Source organism: Apium graveolens, chromosome 9 (assembly GCF_009905375.1).
Source record: "Apium graveolens cultivar Ventura chromosome 9, ASM990537v1, whole genome shotgun sequence".
In the NCBI taxonomy this organism is placed as follows: Eukaryota; Viridiplantae; Streptophyta; class Magnoliopsida; order Apiales; family Apiaceae; genus Apium; species Apium graveolens.
Window position 1 is genome coordinate 15,854,050 of NC_133655.1, and position 17,346 is coordinate 15,871,395.

Consider the following 17,346-nt stretch of genomic DNA (forward strand, 5'->3'; position numbering starts at 1 on the left):
CGAACTAAAATAAAAATAAAAAACACAAATACTTTGATAATTATATACCTGACAAATTGACATTTTCCTCACAATTTTTTTTTAATATTATATAATTTTTTTAAACAAAAATATTTTGAATTGAATTTTTTAAATTTGTTCATTGATTTTTTTATTTCTACCTTTTTAAATAATATAACTTCATGATAATTATATTAATACACGTATATGTTCATATATTTTTAAAAATATTATAGCGATTTAATAGTTTTTTGGGAATAAAAATACAATGTTTATATTGTGTTGGAACTTTAATAAAAATATTATTTTAGAGAGTTTATTACTTAATCGATAAACTATAAGAGTTTTTTTGAAAAAGATAATAGTACTGATTGAACGGTATAGTTTATTGATCATTTATGTGTGTTTTAAAAATAATAATAATTATGTTTAGTTAAAAGTTAATTTTTGGTTCATATCAATATGATACGAATTATGCTTAACTGATATTAATTTGATTTATCCCGTATTATTGGTTTACTTTATTTTATTTTAACCTGATGCCCATTACTACGACCAAATTCAACTAATTAAATTTAGTGTAATTTTAATTTTTTATGTCCGGATTAATAATCTATTGTTCTGGGGAACCACTTCACTCCCATATTTTAGTTACTTGGAATGGAACAATTATGAAGCTGCTGAGTGCTGCCCACTCAAATAATGATCTGGCATATATGTATAAAATTTGTCATGTAGCATTGACTATTGTGATTAGTTTAGCTAATATGCACAAATACCAGTAATTGTTTAGCAACAGGGGGTCACATCTAGTGGAGAAGACTTGCTACTTGCTACACATTGTTTATCTCTTTTATTTTACTTGCTGAAAATTGCAGCCTGCATTATTTGATACTTGGGGACCAAAAAACAATTTGTACATACCAAGAGCGCTATCCTTCCCATACATGTGCTATCAAGTCTCTAGGTAGCAAATTAACAGTCCGAGTTATGGACAATCTTATTCATGTATTAGTTTTACCACTTCCAGCACAAGGTCATGTAATTCCCATGATGGAGCTTGCCAGGAAACTTGCTGGTCATGGTTTCAGAGTCACGTTTGTTAACACGGACTTCATTCACAGTGTAGTCGTGAATGCATCAGCAAAAAATCAGGATGAAGATAATGGGATACTCCAGGTCTCAATCCCGGATGGACTTGAACCTTGTGACACCAGAACTGATTTTGGACGATTAGTTGAAGCGATGCAGAGAGTGATGCCTCAAAAGCTGAAGGAGCTGATTGAAAAGATGAATGATGATGGTATGAAAATCAAATGTGTTTTTGCTGATAATAGCATGAGTTGGGCTTTAAGAGTTGCAAACAAGATGGGAATTAAGGTAGTTGCTTTCTGTCCTGCACAAGTTACATCGCTGGCCTTGTTTTCAACTATTCCAAGGCTGATAAATGATGGAATTATAAGCCGGAAGGATGGTGATTTCTCATTTTATACGTTATTTGTTTCAGTTGTGCATTTTTATGTCATCGATAGAGCTTCTAACTATTCTTCATATTACTTGCAGGAAGTATACTGAGGCAACAACAGCTTCATTTGTCACCTACAATGCCAACTGTAAGTACTGCAACATTTCCATGGGTATGCTTTACGGATATGGCCTTGCAAAAAAGTGTTTTTGAACAATTTGTTGCCATTACCGAAGACTTGAAATATGCAGACAGAATAATATCCAATTCTTCCGAGGAGCTGGAGCCTGATACTTTTAAATCGTTTCCAAACATGTTGGCAGTTGGTCCACTTTCGGCAAGCAACAGGCTTGGAAATCAGAGAGGCAGTTTTTGGCCAGAAGATTTGGCCTGTTTGTCATGGCTTGATCACCAACCAGCCAACTCCGTGATTTATGTTGCTTTTGGAAGCACCACAATTCATGATCAACAACAAGTACAAAAAATTGCTTTAGGACTTGAACTAACAGGCAAGCCATTCCTTTGGGTTATCCGTCCAGGTATTGATAAGAAAGAAAACGAAGAATTGGCCTATTGTAAAGAACAAATAGAGCACCGTGGCAGAGTGGTCAGTTGGGCACCCCAGGAGAAAGTTCTACGACATCCGTCTGTGGCCTGTTTTATGAGCCATTGTGGATGGAATTCAACCATGGAAGGTATAAGCAACGGAGTACCTTTCCTCTGCTGGCCCTACTTTGCTGATCAATTTCTTAACGAGCGCGTCATTTGTGATGCTTGGAAGGTCGGATTGGGGCTCGAAAAGGATGAAAAAACTGGCATAGTCAGGAAAGATGAAATAGTGAACAAGGCAAATCAATTACTTGGTGACATGGATTATAAATCAAGGGCTATGGATATGAAAGAGAAGCTTGCGAAAAGTGTCAATGAAGGTAGCTCCCACAAGAATTGGAGAAATATCATTGAATGGATTAAGAATGATGGTGAGGTGAAAGTGACAAATGAAGATTGAGATAAATTTCAAGTTTAATATCTTCTTTTTATTCTCTTCTATATAAAAAATTTCATGGGATTCTAGTGGTGCTTATCGTACAATCTTATGTACTTGGTGTTTTGTTATGTACACAAGAATTGTTTGCTTTTCATCAATCACATATTTTCTACCTGATATCAATTTTTTATTACAAAACAGAAAGCAGTGTGCACAATAGATCAGTGGACAAGTCAGCATAGTTTTTAATTTAGTGAAGGTAAAAGTACAGTTACTCCCTTGCAAATTAGATATTGATGTATAATTAGTAGTGTACTGGTCATTAGTTTATAATCTTACATAATCAGGCATCCAACTGTATTTTCATCATTGAAATAATCTCCAAGTCCTGTTGTTGATGCCGGTGGCTGCACTGGTGGCTCCAACATTGTCTGCCCATAGTTGTAGGGTTCTGGGCTGCGAGTATATACTGGAGGATATACTGCACAGTATGGCAGGATAACTGGACCGCGAGCTGGTTCCACCATGTAATAGTACTGTGGTGTAAATGTATCCTGACTTATAACTTTGTATGCACCGTCATGAGTTGTGTAGCTAGGATGTATGAGAACTCCGCTTGCTTCTGGCTGATGGAGTAGCGGATTTCCAGTTCTTACCATTCCTGAGGTACCATAGAAGGTGTCATCTTTGTGATCCAATCCCTTATTGCCTGCTCCCTCCTTACTGACTACACTCTCAGTGTGTTTGTCGGTGCTTGTGGCTCGTTGTGTCTCCGAGTGATTCATTGGCTCATGACGCGTCTCTGAGTGATTCATTGTCTCACGACCAGAGGAAAGATTTTCTGTATCACTCTTCATTGACGGAGACATACTACTTTCCTTTTTTCCTTTTGTTGCATTTTGATTATTGCAGCTCCATATTTCCGCTTGTTTTCCAACTTTCGATAGTTTCTTGATTAATTTTTGCGGTTCTACATTCCCCAGGACTGTAACCTTCGGCTCCACAGTGTCGATTTCAACATTGAGAACCCCTGGTGCAAAGTTGAAAATTTAGCAGCAGAACATGAGGGGCAATAACAAAAAAACTGATGAACCATTTCTCCGTGCTCCATACCTTCTGTACTACGTAATATCTTCTTCACTTTCTTCCTGCAACCGTCGCAGCAATGGACTGTAACTTTTAGCTCCACTCTCTGGAACAAAGGCACACAATTTGGTTTCAAACTACCAAGTAAGAAAACTATACTATGCAAAATTTATTGCAAAAGCAAAGCAAGATTGAGAGAAGAAACAGATCATGGTTTTCCACCTTTATATCGCCTTCCTTCGCCATGTAATGGAGGCTCTTAACCAGTAGAAGAGCTTCAAGAGAGAGCTTTCAAAGAGAAAACAGACCTCTGTTTGCGTCTTACATGTTGGAACATTTCTACTTGGTATTTATACACACTAATAATATTCAGTGGTCTCCAATCATATGTTAGTCAGATGACTGGTCAGGGATATTTTTATGGCTTTTCCTGTATTGTATTACATTTATAATTGTGTGCCTGATTTAGTTTTACTTCTTGGCCATTGAAAGCCGTCAAGGACATCTTATGATCAATCAGAAAAAGCAAGAAAGATGCAAATACCTCTTTTATTTGAATAAATATTTAGTTTACAAAGTACTTAATATGAACGAAGGCTACTAAATTCTCTTCGACGAATTATTTATTATCAAGTCGCTCTTAGTAACGGCAGTGGCAGGGCTTTAATTCATATTCTTGTTGTTACATAATCAGACTTTAATTCATATTTTTTTCTGTTAATTAATTCTTTCATCTAAACACACTTTACTTCTTATTTTTCTTCAATAAATAGTTTTTTCGTTTGAACAAAAATCACGATAACAATTTGCACTAAGACTCGAACATTCAACCTCGATATCTCATACACTACAACAAGATTAGGAATAATAATAGTTATTAGGAACAAAATTATGTGAGAAGTAAAAAAGTTGTACTTGTTTCTAGGATTATAAAATTGCAAAATAATTCAAAGAGGCAGCATATTGGAGGTGGGAATATATCTTTAATCTTGTGATTATGCTACTTGATTACTAATTTTCTTTGCTTTATAGTGAGTACTAATTACACCACTAGGAGGTCATAAACTAGTGTCTACAAATAAAAAAGAATTAGAACCTAACAGGTGGAATGATCAAAGTAATTGGAGTCATTAGTTTTTCGTAAAGTGAAATGGACGATGCATTTGAAATCTTTATAGAAGTTGAAGTTGACAAAATGAATAACGGTCTTTATTAGTCAATAACTCCAATAAAAAATGGTCTTTTTTATTGGTGAAATTGATGTGAATGCAGGAGGCCATTAACATTTATTATTCAACCACCAATAAGAAGAAGGTTAGTGACTATTGCGTGCTTTTGGGCCACCATAGAAAATCTCAATAAATAATAGCTGCAGGGGGCAGCTTTTTTTCTGTATAATGAGGAATATGTAGAGGGTGTAAATAAAGAGAGATGTTCATTCTTCCACTATACTCTATTGCTGCTACTAGGTGTATTTTCTTCTTTTCATTCGGTGGTTATTTAAGTTTTGTAATTACTTAGGGACGGTTGGACTTGGGCATCGGCCTTTAAGCAAAACCAAGCAAAGGCTTGTCATGCTTTCAAACTCAACGACGCAGCTACAGATGAACCACAGTGGATGAGCCAAAAGGGGATCGTTACTTTTTGCTCCCGATTTTTTTAAAAAAAACGAAGTAATTCAGAGATAAATTTCCTTCACTTCATTTTTGGAATGAGAATTTTGAAAATAAAATATACTCTCTCTATTCCTCCAAATTATTATCATTTCCGAAAAAGTGTTCGACATACATTTTAAGATTAATATAAAATATAGTGCTATAACCTTTTTTTATAATTTTCTTTTTCTGAATAAAAGTTTATACATTTTATTTTTATTTAGAAAATTTTTTTTTTTAATTTTTTTTATAGAACTATACTTTTTATTTATCTTAATATACGTATCAAACACTCTCTCATAAACAATAATAATTGGGAGGAACGGAGGGAGTATCAAATTTGCATTCATCACTATTTAATTTCGTTTCTTTTTAAAATTCGGAAACAACACTGCGTGCTTTTCTTTCTCTTTAAAACTCGAAAATAAGGGGTTAAATTTCAAATTTCAAACTGAATTGGATTGTTTTGATTTAGTGATTTTGGGAGCAATTGCCATTCCTACTTGAAATCACTTAAATCAGGACAAAAGCATTTGCGTGTGATTTTGTTAAGACTGCCCTGTGGCTGTGATTCCTCTAGTCCCTGGACCAGCGTAGTTGAGCTTGCCATGGACTTAAATCACCTCTCGTTTCACTTCTTTACACATAAAAACCATATTTAGAACCATTTGAATGATACACCTCGGTAGCAATTAAAATCTATACAACTAAAATCATGGATATTGCTATCCAGAAAAAGCCTATCACTCATGTAGTATGCATGCCTTATCCAGCTCAAGGTCACGTAACGCCTATGCTAAAATTAGCCAAGCTTCTTCACAACAGAGGCTTTTACATCACTTTTGTTCACACTCACTTCAACTACAACCGCCTGCTCAAATCAGGCGGCCTCAACTCACTCTCCGCCAAGCCCAACTTTCGTTTCGAAACTATTCCTGATGGCCTTCCTCCCCCTGAAAACCCTGACGCCACTCAAAACACTATCGAGCTTTGTGTTTCTACCTCTGTTAATTGTCTTGCCCCGTTCCGCGATGTTGTTGCTAGGCTGAATGATTCACCTGATGTTCCTCCTGTGACTTGTATCATTTCTGATGCTAACATGTCTTTTACGCTTGATGTTTCCGAGGAGCTTGGCATTCCTAATGTTTTCTTTTGGACCGTTAATGCTTTTACCCTTATGTGCTACTTGCATTACTCTCGTATTCGCGATTTCGCTTTGCAGCGAGGTTTGCACTTGATTCATATTTTATCATGCTTCAATATTGCTAAATTGAGTAGTACTAGTTGTCCAGAATTTTGTACAAAAAAAATTCTAGAGAATGACATGACAATTGATGTTGTTTTAATTGAATTTGTTGATATGAATACAAAGGGTCCATTACAATTAAAACTACCACATGTCATTATGTACACAATTTTGTACGACAAATATTTTCCTTTATGGAAACTGTTCATATATGTTTAATATTATTCAATCTGGTGAAACCTTAGTACAAGCTTAGTTAAAAGTTAACTCATAATGTTTGCATCATGCTTGGAATGGTTTGATTGGGACTCTGGTTTAATTAAAACTGTGAAATTTTAGTTAGTATAGTATAATTTTGTGCATAATTGCTCTTGATAATCCAGTATCTGCGTAAGCATAAGTTTGCAATTAGTCTTATTAATTACTGATATTCTCCCATGCAGCAAGTACCTGCAGCTTGAAGAATGAGCATCTCGACCACATTATTGATTGGCTGCCTGCAATCGGAAATGTTCGTTTGCGTGACACTCCTTCTCTGATTTGGGAACCCGTACTGCCAGATTACTTTGTCGAGTTTTGCATTCGTGAAATTTCAAGAACTCACAAGGCTTCTGCCGTGATTCTCAACACTTTTGATGCACTGGAATCTGATATTGTTTGCCAAATTTCAACCGTCATAAATCTTCCAGTTTACTCTATTGGTCCAGTTCACGGCCTTTTCAAGTCCCTTAGTTCAGATGATGATACCAAATCGATAAAATCCAATTTATGGAAAGAAGACTCGAATTGCATTGAATGGTTAGATTCAAAAGAAGCCGGGTCGGTGGTTTATGTGAACTTCGGTAGCATCACAGTCATGAGTCCTCAACACTTGCAAGAGTATGCATGGGGCCTTGCTAATAGCATGCACAATTTTCTTTGGATCATTCGACCGGATCTTGTCACGGGTGACTCACAAGTCCTCCCTCCGGATTTCATAACGCAGACTGAAGGAAGAGGTTTCCTAGCAAGTTGGTGTGACCAACAACAAGTGTTAAGCCACCTGTCAATTGGAGGGTTCTTAACTCATTGCGGATGGAACTCGACTCTCGAAAGCCTATCAGCTGGAGTACCAATGATATGTTGGCCATTTTTTTCGGACCAGCTAAGCGTCCGACATTGTGTTTGCAAAATGTGGGAAGTTGGAGTTGAAGTTGAAGAGGATGTGAAGAGAGAAGGAGTGGAGAAGATGGTGAGGGAGTTGATGGAAGAAGATAAGGGAAAGGAAATCAAGAAAAGGGCTTTGGAGTGGAAAAGTAAAAGTGACAAGGCCATTCTTGGTTCGTCTTATTTAAATTTGGACAGAATGGTGAATGAAGTCATTCTATCCCAAGTTGGGAACAAGTAGTTAAGGACTTAAGGTAGCCAGATATCCTTACCCCAGCTGGTCGACTTAAATTATTCTTACGTTTATTTCTACTTTTCGCGTATCCAAGTTTGAAATAAGTCGAAGTCTCTTTGCAATTTTTTTTTTTTGCGAAAACGAGGCCACAAAATTCTAATCTAGTGAAAGACATCCTGGTCCCGTGCGGCCAAAATAATTTCATGTTATTTTTGAATTTTATTTAATACAAAGTATGAACAGAATTTCAGAGAAGAGGCTACTTAATAAAAAAATAACACAGATACATATCAAAAGGGACATGTGTCTCTGATACAATACATAAGAAACAAATACAAAATGTTGTGCATAAGCACTATTGTAATTCACTGCAATTTATTAGAAGAAAAATAGTTGACCTGTGATTTGTTTCGAGCTTATGTTGCATATGTGACCTGCACCTTTTTGCTTAATTTTCAGATACTGACTTGCTCATTTTCAATCCATTCAATAAGATTGGTCCAGTTCCTGTAAGAGCTGCCTTCATGGACACAATGCACAAGCTTCTCTTTCAAATCCATAGCCCTTAATTTGTAATTCTTGTCACCAAGTAAATGATTTATTTTGTTTACTATTTCATATTTTCTGACTATGCCAGTGCTTTCATCTTTTTGGAGCCCCAATCCAACCTTCCAGGAATCACAAATGACACGCTCGTTGAGAAACTGATCAGCAGAGTAAGGCCAGCAGATTATAGGCACTCCATTGCTCACACCTTCCAGTGTAGAATTCCAACCACAATGGCTCACATAACAAGCCACAGACGGATGTCTTAGAACTTTCTCCTGAGGTGCCCAACTCACCATCCGGCCATGATCCCCTATTCGCTCTTTAAAATGAGCTAATTCTTCAGTTGCTTCCTTACCCGTCGTACCGGGACGCACAACCCAAAGGAATGGCTTGCCTGTTAGTTCAAGTCCCAAAGCAATTTCTTGAATTTGTATTTGATCAGGACTTCCGGAGCTTCCAAAAGCAACATAAATGACAGAGCTGGCTGGTTGCTGATCAAGCCATGACAAGCAGGCCAAGTCTTCTGACCAAAAATTGCCTCCTTGATTTCCCAGGGTATTGCTTGCCAAAAGTGGACCAACTGCTAACATGTTTGCAAATGATGAAAATGTATGAGGCTCGAGTACCTCGGATGAATTGGATATTATCTTGTCTGCATATCTCAAGTCTTCAGTACTGGTGACAAAATGTTGGAAAGCACTTTTTCTCAAGTTCATATCCGTGAAGCATACCCATGGAAATGTTTCAGTACTTAAGGCTGGCATTGTTGGTGACAAATGAACAAGTTGCTGCTTCACTATGCTTCCTGCATTTGAACTTACATACTCATTTATAACATAGTACACACCAAAATATGACTAGAAGCAAGTGCACAACCTCTTTCGATGAAATAAAAGTAAAATTGTAACGAGATTAAATAAGATGAGAGCTCACCATCATCGCTGTTTATAATTCCATCATTTATCAGTTTAGGAATAGTCGAAAATAAGGCCAGGGATGTAACTGGCGCAGGACAGAAGGCGACTCCCTTAATTCCCATCTTCTTTGCTACCCCCAAAGCCCAAGTCATACAATTATCAGCAAAAACACATTTGATTTTCATACCATCATCATTCATCTTTTCAATCACCTCCTCCAGCTTTCGAGGCATCACTCTCTGCATCGCTTCACTTAATCGTCCAAAATTAGTCCTCGTGTCACAGATTTCAAGTCCATCCGGGATTGAGACCTGGCGTATCCCCTCATCACCGTCATCCTCATTTTTCGTCGATGCATTCAAGACAACATTATGAATGAAGTCCGTATTAACAAACGTAACTTTAAAACCATGGCGCGCAAGTTTCTTGGCAAGCTCCATCATTGGAATGACATGGCCTTGTGCTGGAAGTGGTATAGCTAATACATGAACAAGAGTACTGTCCATATCTAAGACTTTGTTCAGTATTGCTTTCTACTACATTGTGCTTGATTATCACACATTTATATAGGACAGTAGGACTTGTACCATTGGTATGTACTGTACATTTTGTTTGGCTCCCAAGTATGTAAAAAATGTAGGCAGCAAGTCAGCAACTGGCAGTAAGTCAAAGGAAGAGATATGAAAATGAAATGCAGAGAGCTGATCTTTCTGTACTTACAATTGGTTTGTTGTACAGAATAGACTGGTCAAAGACTCAAAATGGAGTTTAGTGAGAAGCTTCCTATAAGGGTCCACACATATATAATCAAGGAGTAACAAATATAGAAAGCTTTAAGTGATGCTCAAGAATAATTTGGTCCTTTTGGTTTAAGTCATTGGCCTTTTGGCCAGGTATGATTTATTATTGACTGGCTAAGGACTAAAAAGTAAGGATACCTCAAAATTCAATAAACTTTCGTGGCACTTGTTTTATTTATGAAGTGAACTTGCAAGAGAATTTAAATTCTATCTCAAATAATTAAAAAGATTGCAAAATTAGTAAAAAAAAATATGTAGACAAAGTAGGTTGCACAAGAACATCAAATGAATTCTTACGAAAATGAGATTACAATTGAAAACATGCATGCCATGAGTTACAACTACAAGATGTCTAAGGAGGTCTTAAAATCTTTTTTTTTTTCAAAAATTTCAACTTATCATTCACCTTTTCTACTTTTACAAGTATTCATCTGTTATTCTCTAACTCAATAATCATGATATTTTCACTAAGATTCTATAGACTATAACTAAACTTTCTTTTATAATTCTTAACAACATCTTCATTAATATCAAATACAAAATTTGTACTTTAAAGTTCTTCAAGATTCATGCAATAAGTCTTAAAATTATTATCACTTAAGCGCGCAAAATATATTCATATATCTGAAATCATTTAAACATGGATTGAAGTGATGTATAAATATAATCTAACAAGTTCACGAAGTAATGCATTTTAAAAATTGTTGTTATGCTGATGAAGGGATTGTTTTCAAAATTGATATCTCGTACTTTTCGCAGGTATTTATTTAATGTATCGTCACATTCATTTTTTTAATCTATCAAATAGTGTGTTCATTTTTAATTGAATAAGGTTAGGTAGATGATCCCATAATAAACTGGACATGCTCCATTGTTCTAACCAATTTTTTATGTTTTTTTTCAATACTTTTTGTAAATAGCAAACTTTATATATTAATAAAATTTGATATCAAAATATTTTATTATTTACACCCCACACAACTAATTTACCGTATAAGTAGTGTATTACGTTATGCAGGTTATTTTAATATAGCCAGTAGCCCATGAATATACATTTTTTAATGAGTGTCTTGATTTTTTGCAAATATCTTTTGATAACAAAACAACTGGACTGTGGGAGTTATGTGAAACCCAATTAATTTTGAAATTTGAAGTGTGAATTAAATATTCTCCATCTTTAAGTATGATATAAATATTTTCTTTTTGAAATTACTTTCTAATTTTTTGTAAAAATTTGAGCATACATGAGAAATACCTCATGATATGTCTTACTCCCCTGTTTAGCATTTGTAAAAAACACACATATTAAAAAAAACTGTTATTTCCATGCATATTCATGTTATTACTGAAATTCGATGACTCGATAGATAATATAATATTCTAACTGTTAAGGTAAATGGGACAGTCTCTTATGCAAATGGACAGTCCCTTTACAAATGAGACAGGGAATTGGACAGTCTCTTTTAACTGCAGAAAGTAAATTACTGAAATATAAATGCAGTAATAAAGAAATTAAACAATGCAGAACACCAAGAGTTTTCACTTGGTTCGGCCCCACACCTAGTCTATGGCCTACATCCAAGTCTCCATGCCAACTAGCATAGAGAATGTATTATATCCACTTAAAAACAAAGTACTTACAAACTTTCCTTGATTACAAATTTGGGTCACTTGAAAGAAACATTTCCCTAGCACACAACTACCTAACACAAAGCTACTTGGCTTTCCTGTTGTAATCAACCTACCACAACCCGGGACAAGTGATATAATACACGATTCAGTTACAAGAATATAATGTGAAAGTTTACAACTCAAACTAGGTTTCTTATTTTCTGGATATATATATCTCGGGTATAAAACAAGAAAGTGATTTCAGATGATGGAAGATTCTCGTGAAAGCGTTAGCCACAAATCTGAAATGAAGAGTTGTATTTATAAGCAAAGTTCTAACAGATTTATTTTCAAACACAAGATAAGGTTGGAAGATAAGTTTGTTTGAAAATATTTGAATGAAACTTTGAAACTAATCCGTTAGTACGTTTGAAAAAGGTAAATCAAGTAAAGATAAGGCTTGAGAGATTTAAACTTGATTTATAAGATATGGTTTGTTTGAGATAAGGTTTATCCAGATAAACAAGATTTACACAAAACCCTAAACATTATCTAAACCTGAGAAATAACTTCCTGAATAATTCCAGCGAACTGCAATGCTAGAAACTCGGTTACTTCCATTCTGTTTATATGCATTCTGGAAATCATCCTGAACATCTAACAATTACATTAAATACTAAGTTATAAGTCTATATATTTGTGGTAAAGTCAAGTATTGGAACTAAAAATTAATGGATAAATATGAAAAAATATGAAAAAATTTGCATTAAAACAAGTATGAGACAATGGTAATTTTTTTACATATAAAAACTAAAAAAAAACGAAAGAAACTATATTATTTTCCTCACCCACACACCCAAGCTATAATGAGCTTTATGATGGGAAAAGTATAATCATGTGATCCTCGGGCAATAACCTTGTTAAGAAAATAAAAGAACTACTCATTCTTTTTTTTAAATATGATTCTTGATAATTTTCAATGTCTCGTGAATATATTTAAATTTGTCGTGTGTGTAAATACAAGGAGTTCCCCACTAGCAATATTTTTCTATCTAGTAAAGTGTGCACCATGATGTTGATTAGTTATTATTTTGAAAAGAAAAAATAAAATCTTTGCATCACACTGCATCTGAACTGAAAGTTTCTAAATAGGCTTTATTCATACGTGAAATTTTATAAGTATTGTCGCCTCTTACCTTTATAATCTCAATCATGCACTCTTGCATAGTAAAAAAAATATGATTGGACTTCTTGGTTGAGAATGTTCTAACAGGCAGATCCAAAAGAGAGCGCACCACAATTTTTGCTAGGTGAAGAATGAAAGGTCAAAAGTATAAATATATTTTTATTGGATGAAAATAATCATCATATGATGAAATAATAGGAATAAGAACACTTCAATACGCTCATTTACACCTGTTCACCTATTTGCAAAGCTCATTTAAACCCGTTCATCTATTTGCAATCATAAATTTAGGTACACGTATGTATTGTAGGGCTAATATTTACTAGGGCTAATATTTACTTGCATGTGATTGATTTACAATTTCTTATGATAAATGTATTTTAATTATTTGATAGGATGCACCAAAAAAAGGTTAAAATTTTGAGATCAAAGAATGTATACGGAAAAAAATATTTTTTGATTTTTTTAAGTATAATGATAATGTTCATAAAAATAAGTCACTCGACAAGTTTTCTTAGCTAGATCGGCTACTGCAACTGACTTGATTAGGTCGTTTATATTCCTAACGTTGTGCTCCCGAGTTAAAATTTTTTTACAGGAGAGAAGGGGAGAGAAGATATGATAGAATTTGGTTACAAAATTTTTACTCCAAAATTGGAAAGATTGGGATGGAAGAGAAACAATTTTGTATCAATTATTTTAGTATTCCAAAAATACCCATACATATCTATTTGCATAAAAAAAATAAGAGTCCACAATCACCTTATTCTTGAGTCCTACTTCCCTGTGCCAGCAAAAAACAGTCGCTTCTTCTACTTCCCTGTACTAGCAAAAAAAATCGGCAGGTAATTTTCTTCTTCTCAAAATTAGAGATGCTATATGGGCGTACATAGTTCTGCCTATATGTATTTAAATTAGCTTCCTATCAAAATTATTGTTTTTGATAGTAATATGTATCTATATACGTATATATAATAATGATATGTAAATTTGAGTATTGATGTATCATAATTCATATATGATACGGGTTGTGTGTGATTTTATCTTCAATTTTTTTGTTAATTTTGTTAGTAGTAGATATGTTACTCATATGACTTAATTGTTTAATACATGTAAGGATGGACAATACTATACTTGAGGGGGTAAATCAAATTCGCCGTTAGGTACAAATGCAACAATTAGCTGCTATTCAACTGGTTTGTCTTGTTGTGGTATTACTTGTGCATCGCAAAAATCAGCGGATAAAGTATGTGAATTTGCCTAGTAGGGAGCTTAGATTACATAGACAAAGAGTGCGAGAAGAAGTGATGGATGATCTATCTAATCGTGCTAAATGTCGTGATACAATTCGAATGAATAAAGAAACTTTCTTGAAGTTATGTAAAATTTTAATAAGTGATGGAGGCCTACGACCAACCCAACAAATGTCAGTTGAAGAGCAAGTTGCTAGATTTTTACATATAATAGGGGGTGATGAGAGGAATCGGTTTATTTATTGGGTATATCTTCGATCTTCCTCAACCACAAGTAGAACCTTTCACAGAGTTTTAAAAGCAATATTAACTATAGAGGATCGTTTTCTTCAACAACCCAATGGAAAAATAATTCCACAAGAAATTCGTAAGAAGAGAAGGTTTTTTCCCTATTTTAAGGTACGTGTGACTCATATAAAACTTATTAAATTATTATATTTATAAAACTTAATAAATGTATTAATGTTAAATAACAATGTTTCAGGATTGTGTTGGTGCTATTGATGGAACACATGTTCGTGTTAGAGTGCCTAGTAAAGATGTTCCAAGGTATCGTGATCGTAAGGGATATCCAACAATAAATGTACTAGTTGCATGTACTTTCAATTTAAAATTTACATATCTTTTAAGTGGTTGGGAAGGAACAGCATCAGATTCCAGGATTATTAAAGATGCATTGTCGAGAGATGATAAATTAATTATTCCAAGAGGTATTGATTATTAAACATACAAAACATAAGTTTCTGTTATTTAATTTAATATTTTATAATAAATTTCTTTTTATATAGGCAAATATTATTTAGTTGATGCGGGTCTCCCTCATAGAATTGGACTAATTGCCCCATTTAGAGGTGCCTGTTACCATTTGAAAGAGTACTCAACTCGTGGACCTCAGAATGCAAAAGAGTTGTTTAATTATCGTCATGCATCATTGAGGAATACTATCAAACGAGCATTTGGCGTGCTATAAAAAAGGTTTCCTATTATTAGAAGTACAACTGAACCATTCTATTCGTGTGAAACACAATCAGACATATTCCTTGCATGTTGTATCTTGCACAACTTTTTACAAGTCGAAGATCGGGATCTTGCTGCTGAAGAAAAAGTGATAAAAGAACTAGAAAAGGAAGATCCTGAGGTACCTTATTATGCACCAAGGGACAAGAGTGAAGCTGGTGCTATTGCCGATGAAATAAGAAATAGAATAGCAAATTCCATGTGGGCTGATTATACGCTGCACGAACAAGACAATGAATCTGATATGGGAGAGTAAATGTTACTATTGATTGTGTATTTCGTTGACATTAGTTTTAGTCTTAGAATTCTAGTTACCAAAATAAAGTTGAAGTTTTAACTTTATAATTGCTTAAGGAAGAGGTTTATCATACGATTTTTTTTCATGTTAACATGCTTTGGTTATACATATTGGACATCTAAAATATCAAAGTTTCTTAAATATATGTTAAATGTGTTTCAGGTTTAACTATGTCAATTTTCAGGTTTTAAATATATAACTTCTATTGTTATCATTGTTATTATGTTATATTAGATGGGCAAAACAGTGAAGGACGAAGATGCAGTAAAGAGAGAACAATTGATATGGACCCCTATGATGGACAGTGCTTTTATTCAATCCATGTTTAATCAACAATACGAAGGCCACAGAATTGACGGGACTTTCACGTCTCAAGCTTATGTTAATATGGTAGCTGAGATGCGGCAAAAGCTCAATATAGAACCGAATAAAGCACATCTAAAGAATCGATTAAAAACTCTTAAAGATCACTTTGCTCAATGCTATGATTTATTTCGCGGTGTAGGTTTGAGTGGCTTCTCTTGGAATTCAGAATCTAAATTGTTTGAAGCAACAGAAGATGTTTGGGATCAACTAATAACAATAAGTATTAACTATACTAATTATATAATTTCATTATTTTTTTAATCTCTTTATTTCTACTAATATTGTATACTTCATTTCTTTTATTTTTGTAGGTAAAACCTGATGCTATTAAGTGGAAGACCAAGCCAGTTTTAAACTATAACGAATTGGAGGAGTTGTTTGCAAAAGACAGGGCGACGGGTGCTAAAGTTGAAATGGCCAAGGAAAAAAATAAAAGAAGGTTGAGTACAAGTTCTACGGACTGGTCGGTTGATGACATAAATGATTTACTAACGGTCTAATGTAAATCTGGAAAGTTAAACAATGATGATGATGTTCAGTTTGTGGCTGCTACGCAATCACCTGACGAGACATTTAATAGTGCAACTGAAGCTAAGGGTAAAAAAAAGGAAGTATGATGAGGAGGAGGACATAAATAAAGGAAAGAAAAAGAAGTTGGAGGAGGAAGAAGACGTAAATAAGAAAATAGTGATGTCTCTCGAGAATGTCGCGAATTCTATTAGGGAAGGACATGCCGTACTTAAAGAGAGTAACATCATACTCGAAAGGTCCCGACAACGTGTTTACACTATTCAAGAAATATATAATGAGCTGCAAGTTATCGGCTTGGAGGCAACTAAAATCTGTGAAGCTTATTTATTCCTAGTGAAATGTCCTGAAAGTGCAACGGCGTTTTTTGGTTGTCCGCTTCAAATGCGAAAGGAGATCCTGGAAGAATTGATGAAGAAAAAAGATTGAGTTTGTTGAGATTTATTATTAAATTCTATTTTTTATCTTCTAGAGTAGGAGTTAATAAATTTAGGATTTTGAGACGTTTAGGTCATTTTTTTAATTGTGTTTTTTATGGATTGTTTATTCTCTAGATTATTTGGTTTAATCTGAAATTTTTCTACAATAGATTGATTGTTGGGCTTATTCTAGTAATTTAGTAATTCTTCATTATTTTAAAATTCATTCTTTCTTTAATTCACAAATTTTATTACATTGTGCAGAATGTTGAGTATTCAACAGCTGGTAATGATACATGTATGTGTTCTATAAACCCAAGGGGAGCTATATGCTTTCTAGATGTGCCAGTTTGTTATGAACTCATGGCCAAGTAGCAGTATGCACACAAGACTAATTTAGCCATCTAGTTTTGTCACTTACAACTTTGTAAATAAATAATATTCTATCAAGAATCAGTGAACATCTGTAGAAAAATTATAATTACTGCAACCTTTGGTTTCATTGCCTTGCTCTTCTTGAACTCGTTTTTGATATTGGGTTGGTATTTTTTTTTTGGCTTCAGAGTTTTTGATTTATGATG

The 17,346-nt window shown here is 34.3% G+C and overlaps 4 protein-coding genes and 1 long non-coding RNA gene across 5 annotated transcripts; 3 read left to right on the plus strand and 2 right to left on the minus strand.

The window, feature by feature from the left end:
• The first annotated feature begins 764 nt into the window (after positions 1 to 764).
• On the plus strand, positions 765 to 8,022 carry LOC141685058 (uncharacterized). Its single transcript, XM_074490182.1, has 4 exons — positions 765 to 1,474; positions 1,564 to 2,472; positions 5,875 to 6,420; positions 6,884 to 8,022. The coding sequence occupies exons 1-4, from the start codon at positions 991 to 993 to the stop codon at positions 7,825 to 7,827; spliced, it is 2,883 nt and encodes a 960-aa protein (XP_074346283.1). The 5' UTR covers positions 765 to 990; the 3' UTR covers positions 7,828 to 8,022.
• On the minus strand, positions 2,673 to 3,893 carry LOC141683265 (uncharacterized). The gene is made up of 3 exons (XM_074487964.1): positions 3,762 to 3,893; positions 3,567 to 3,645; positions 2,673 to 3,483 (listed from the first exon to the last, which is right to left on the minus strand). Exons 1-3 carry the CDS (start codon positions 3,783 to 3,785, stop codon positions 2,789 to 2,791), a joined length of 798 nt encoding a protein of 265 aa, XP_074344065.1. The 5' UTR covers positions 3,786 to 3,893; the 3' UTR covers positions 2,673 to 2,788.
• Positions 8,023 to 8,066: 44 nt separating the features above from the next.
• Positions 8,067 to 9,896, minus strand: LOC141683264 (UDP-glycosyltransferase 83A1-like). The gene is made up of 2 exons (XM_074487963.1): positions 9,304 to 9,896; positions 8,067 to 9,175 (listed from the first exon to the last, which is right to left on the minus strand). The coding sequence occupies exons 1-2, from the start codon at positions 9,791 to 9,793 to the stop codon at positions 8,277 to 8,279; spliced, it is 1,389 nt and encodes a 462-aa protein (XP_074344064.1). The 5' UTR covers positions 9,794 to 9,896; the 3' UTR covers positions 8,067 to 8,276.
• Positions 9,897 to 14,053: 4,157 nt separating this feature from the next.
• LOC141685059 (uncharacterized) lies at positions 14,054 to 15,107 on the plus strand. The gene is made up of 3 exons (XM_074490183.1): positions 14,054 to 14,536; positions 14,622 to 14,733; positions 14,926 to 15,107. The coding sequence occupies exons 1-3, from the start codon at positions 14,054 to 14,056 to the stop codon at positions 15,105 to 15,107; spliced, it is 777 nt and encodes a 258-aa protein (XP_074346284.1).
• A 154-nt stretch (positions 15,108 to 15,261) lies between these two features.
• LOC141682450 (uncharacterized) lies at positions 15,262 to 16,952 on the plus strand. The gene is made up of 2 exons (XR_012559786.1): positions 15,262 to 16,038; positions 16,130 to 16,952. It is a non-coding gene; the product is annotated as an uncharacterized LOC141682450 (long non-coding RNA).
• The last annotated feature ends 394 nt before the right edge of the window (positions 16,953 to 17,346 follow it).

Coding starts and splice junctions, on each gene's coding strand:
- LOC141683265 (XM_074487964.1), bottom strand. CDS start 3,785: ATGGCGAAGGAAGGCGATATAAAG. Junction 3,646..3,761: donor CGAAGGAAGGCGATATAAAG/GTGGAAAACCAT, acceptor CCTTTGTTCCAG/AGAGTGGAGCTAAAAGTTAC. Junction 3,484..3,566: donor GATATTACGTAGTACAGAAG/GTATGGAGCACG, acceptor ACTTTGCACCAG/GGGTTCTCAATGTTGAAATC.
- LOC141683264 (XM_074487963.1), bottom strand. CDS start 9,793: ATGGACAGTACTCTTGTTCATGTATTAGCTATACCACTTCCAGCACAA. Junction 9,176..9,303: donor AATTATAAACAGCGATGATG/GTGAGCTCTCAT, acceptor GTTCAAATGCAG/GAAGCATAGTGAAGCAGCAA.
- LOC141685059 (XM_074490183.1), top strand. CDS start 14,054: ATGCAACAATTAGCTGCTATTCAACTGGTTTGTCTTGTTGTGGTATTA. Junction 14,537..14,621: donor GGTTTTTTCCCTATTTTAAG/GTACGTGTGACT, acceptor ACAATGTTTCAG/GATTGTGTTGGTGCTATTGA. Junction 14,734..14,925: donor AATAAATGTACTAGTTGCAT/GTACTTTCAATT, acceptor CTTTTTATATAG/GCAAATATTATTTAGTTGAT.
- LOC141685058 (XM_074490182.1), top strand. CDS start 991: ATGGACAATCTTATTCATGTATTAGTTTTACCACTTCCAGCACAAGGT. Junction 1,475..1,563: donor AATTATAAGCCGGAAGGATG/GTGATTTCTCAT, acceptor TATTACTTGCAG/GAAGTATACTGAGGCAACAA. Junction 6,421..6,883: donor CGATTTCGCTTTGCAGCGAG/GTTTGCACTTGA, acceptor TCTCCCATGCAG/CAAGTACCTGCAGCTTGAAG.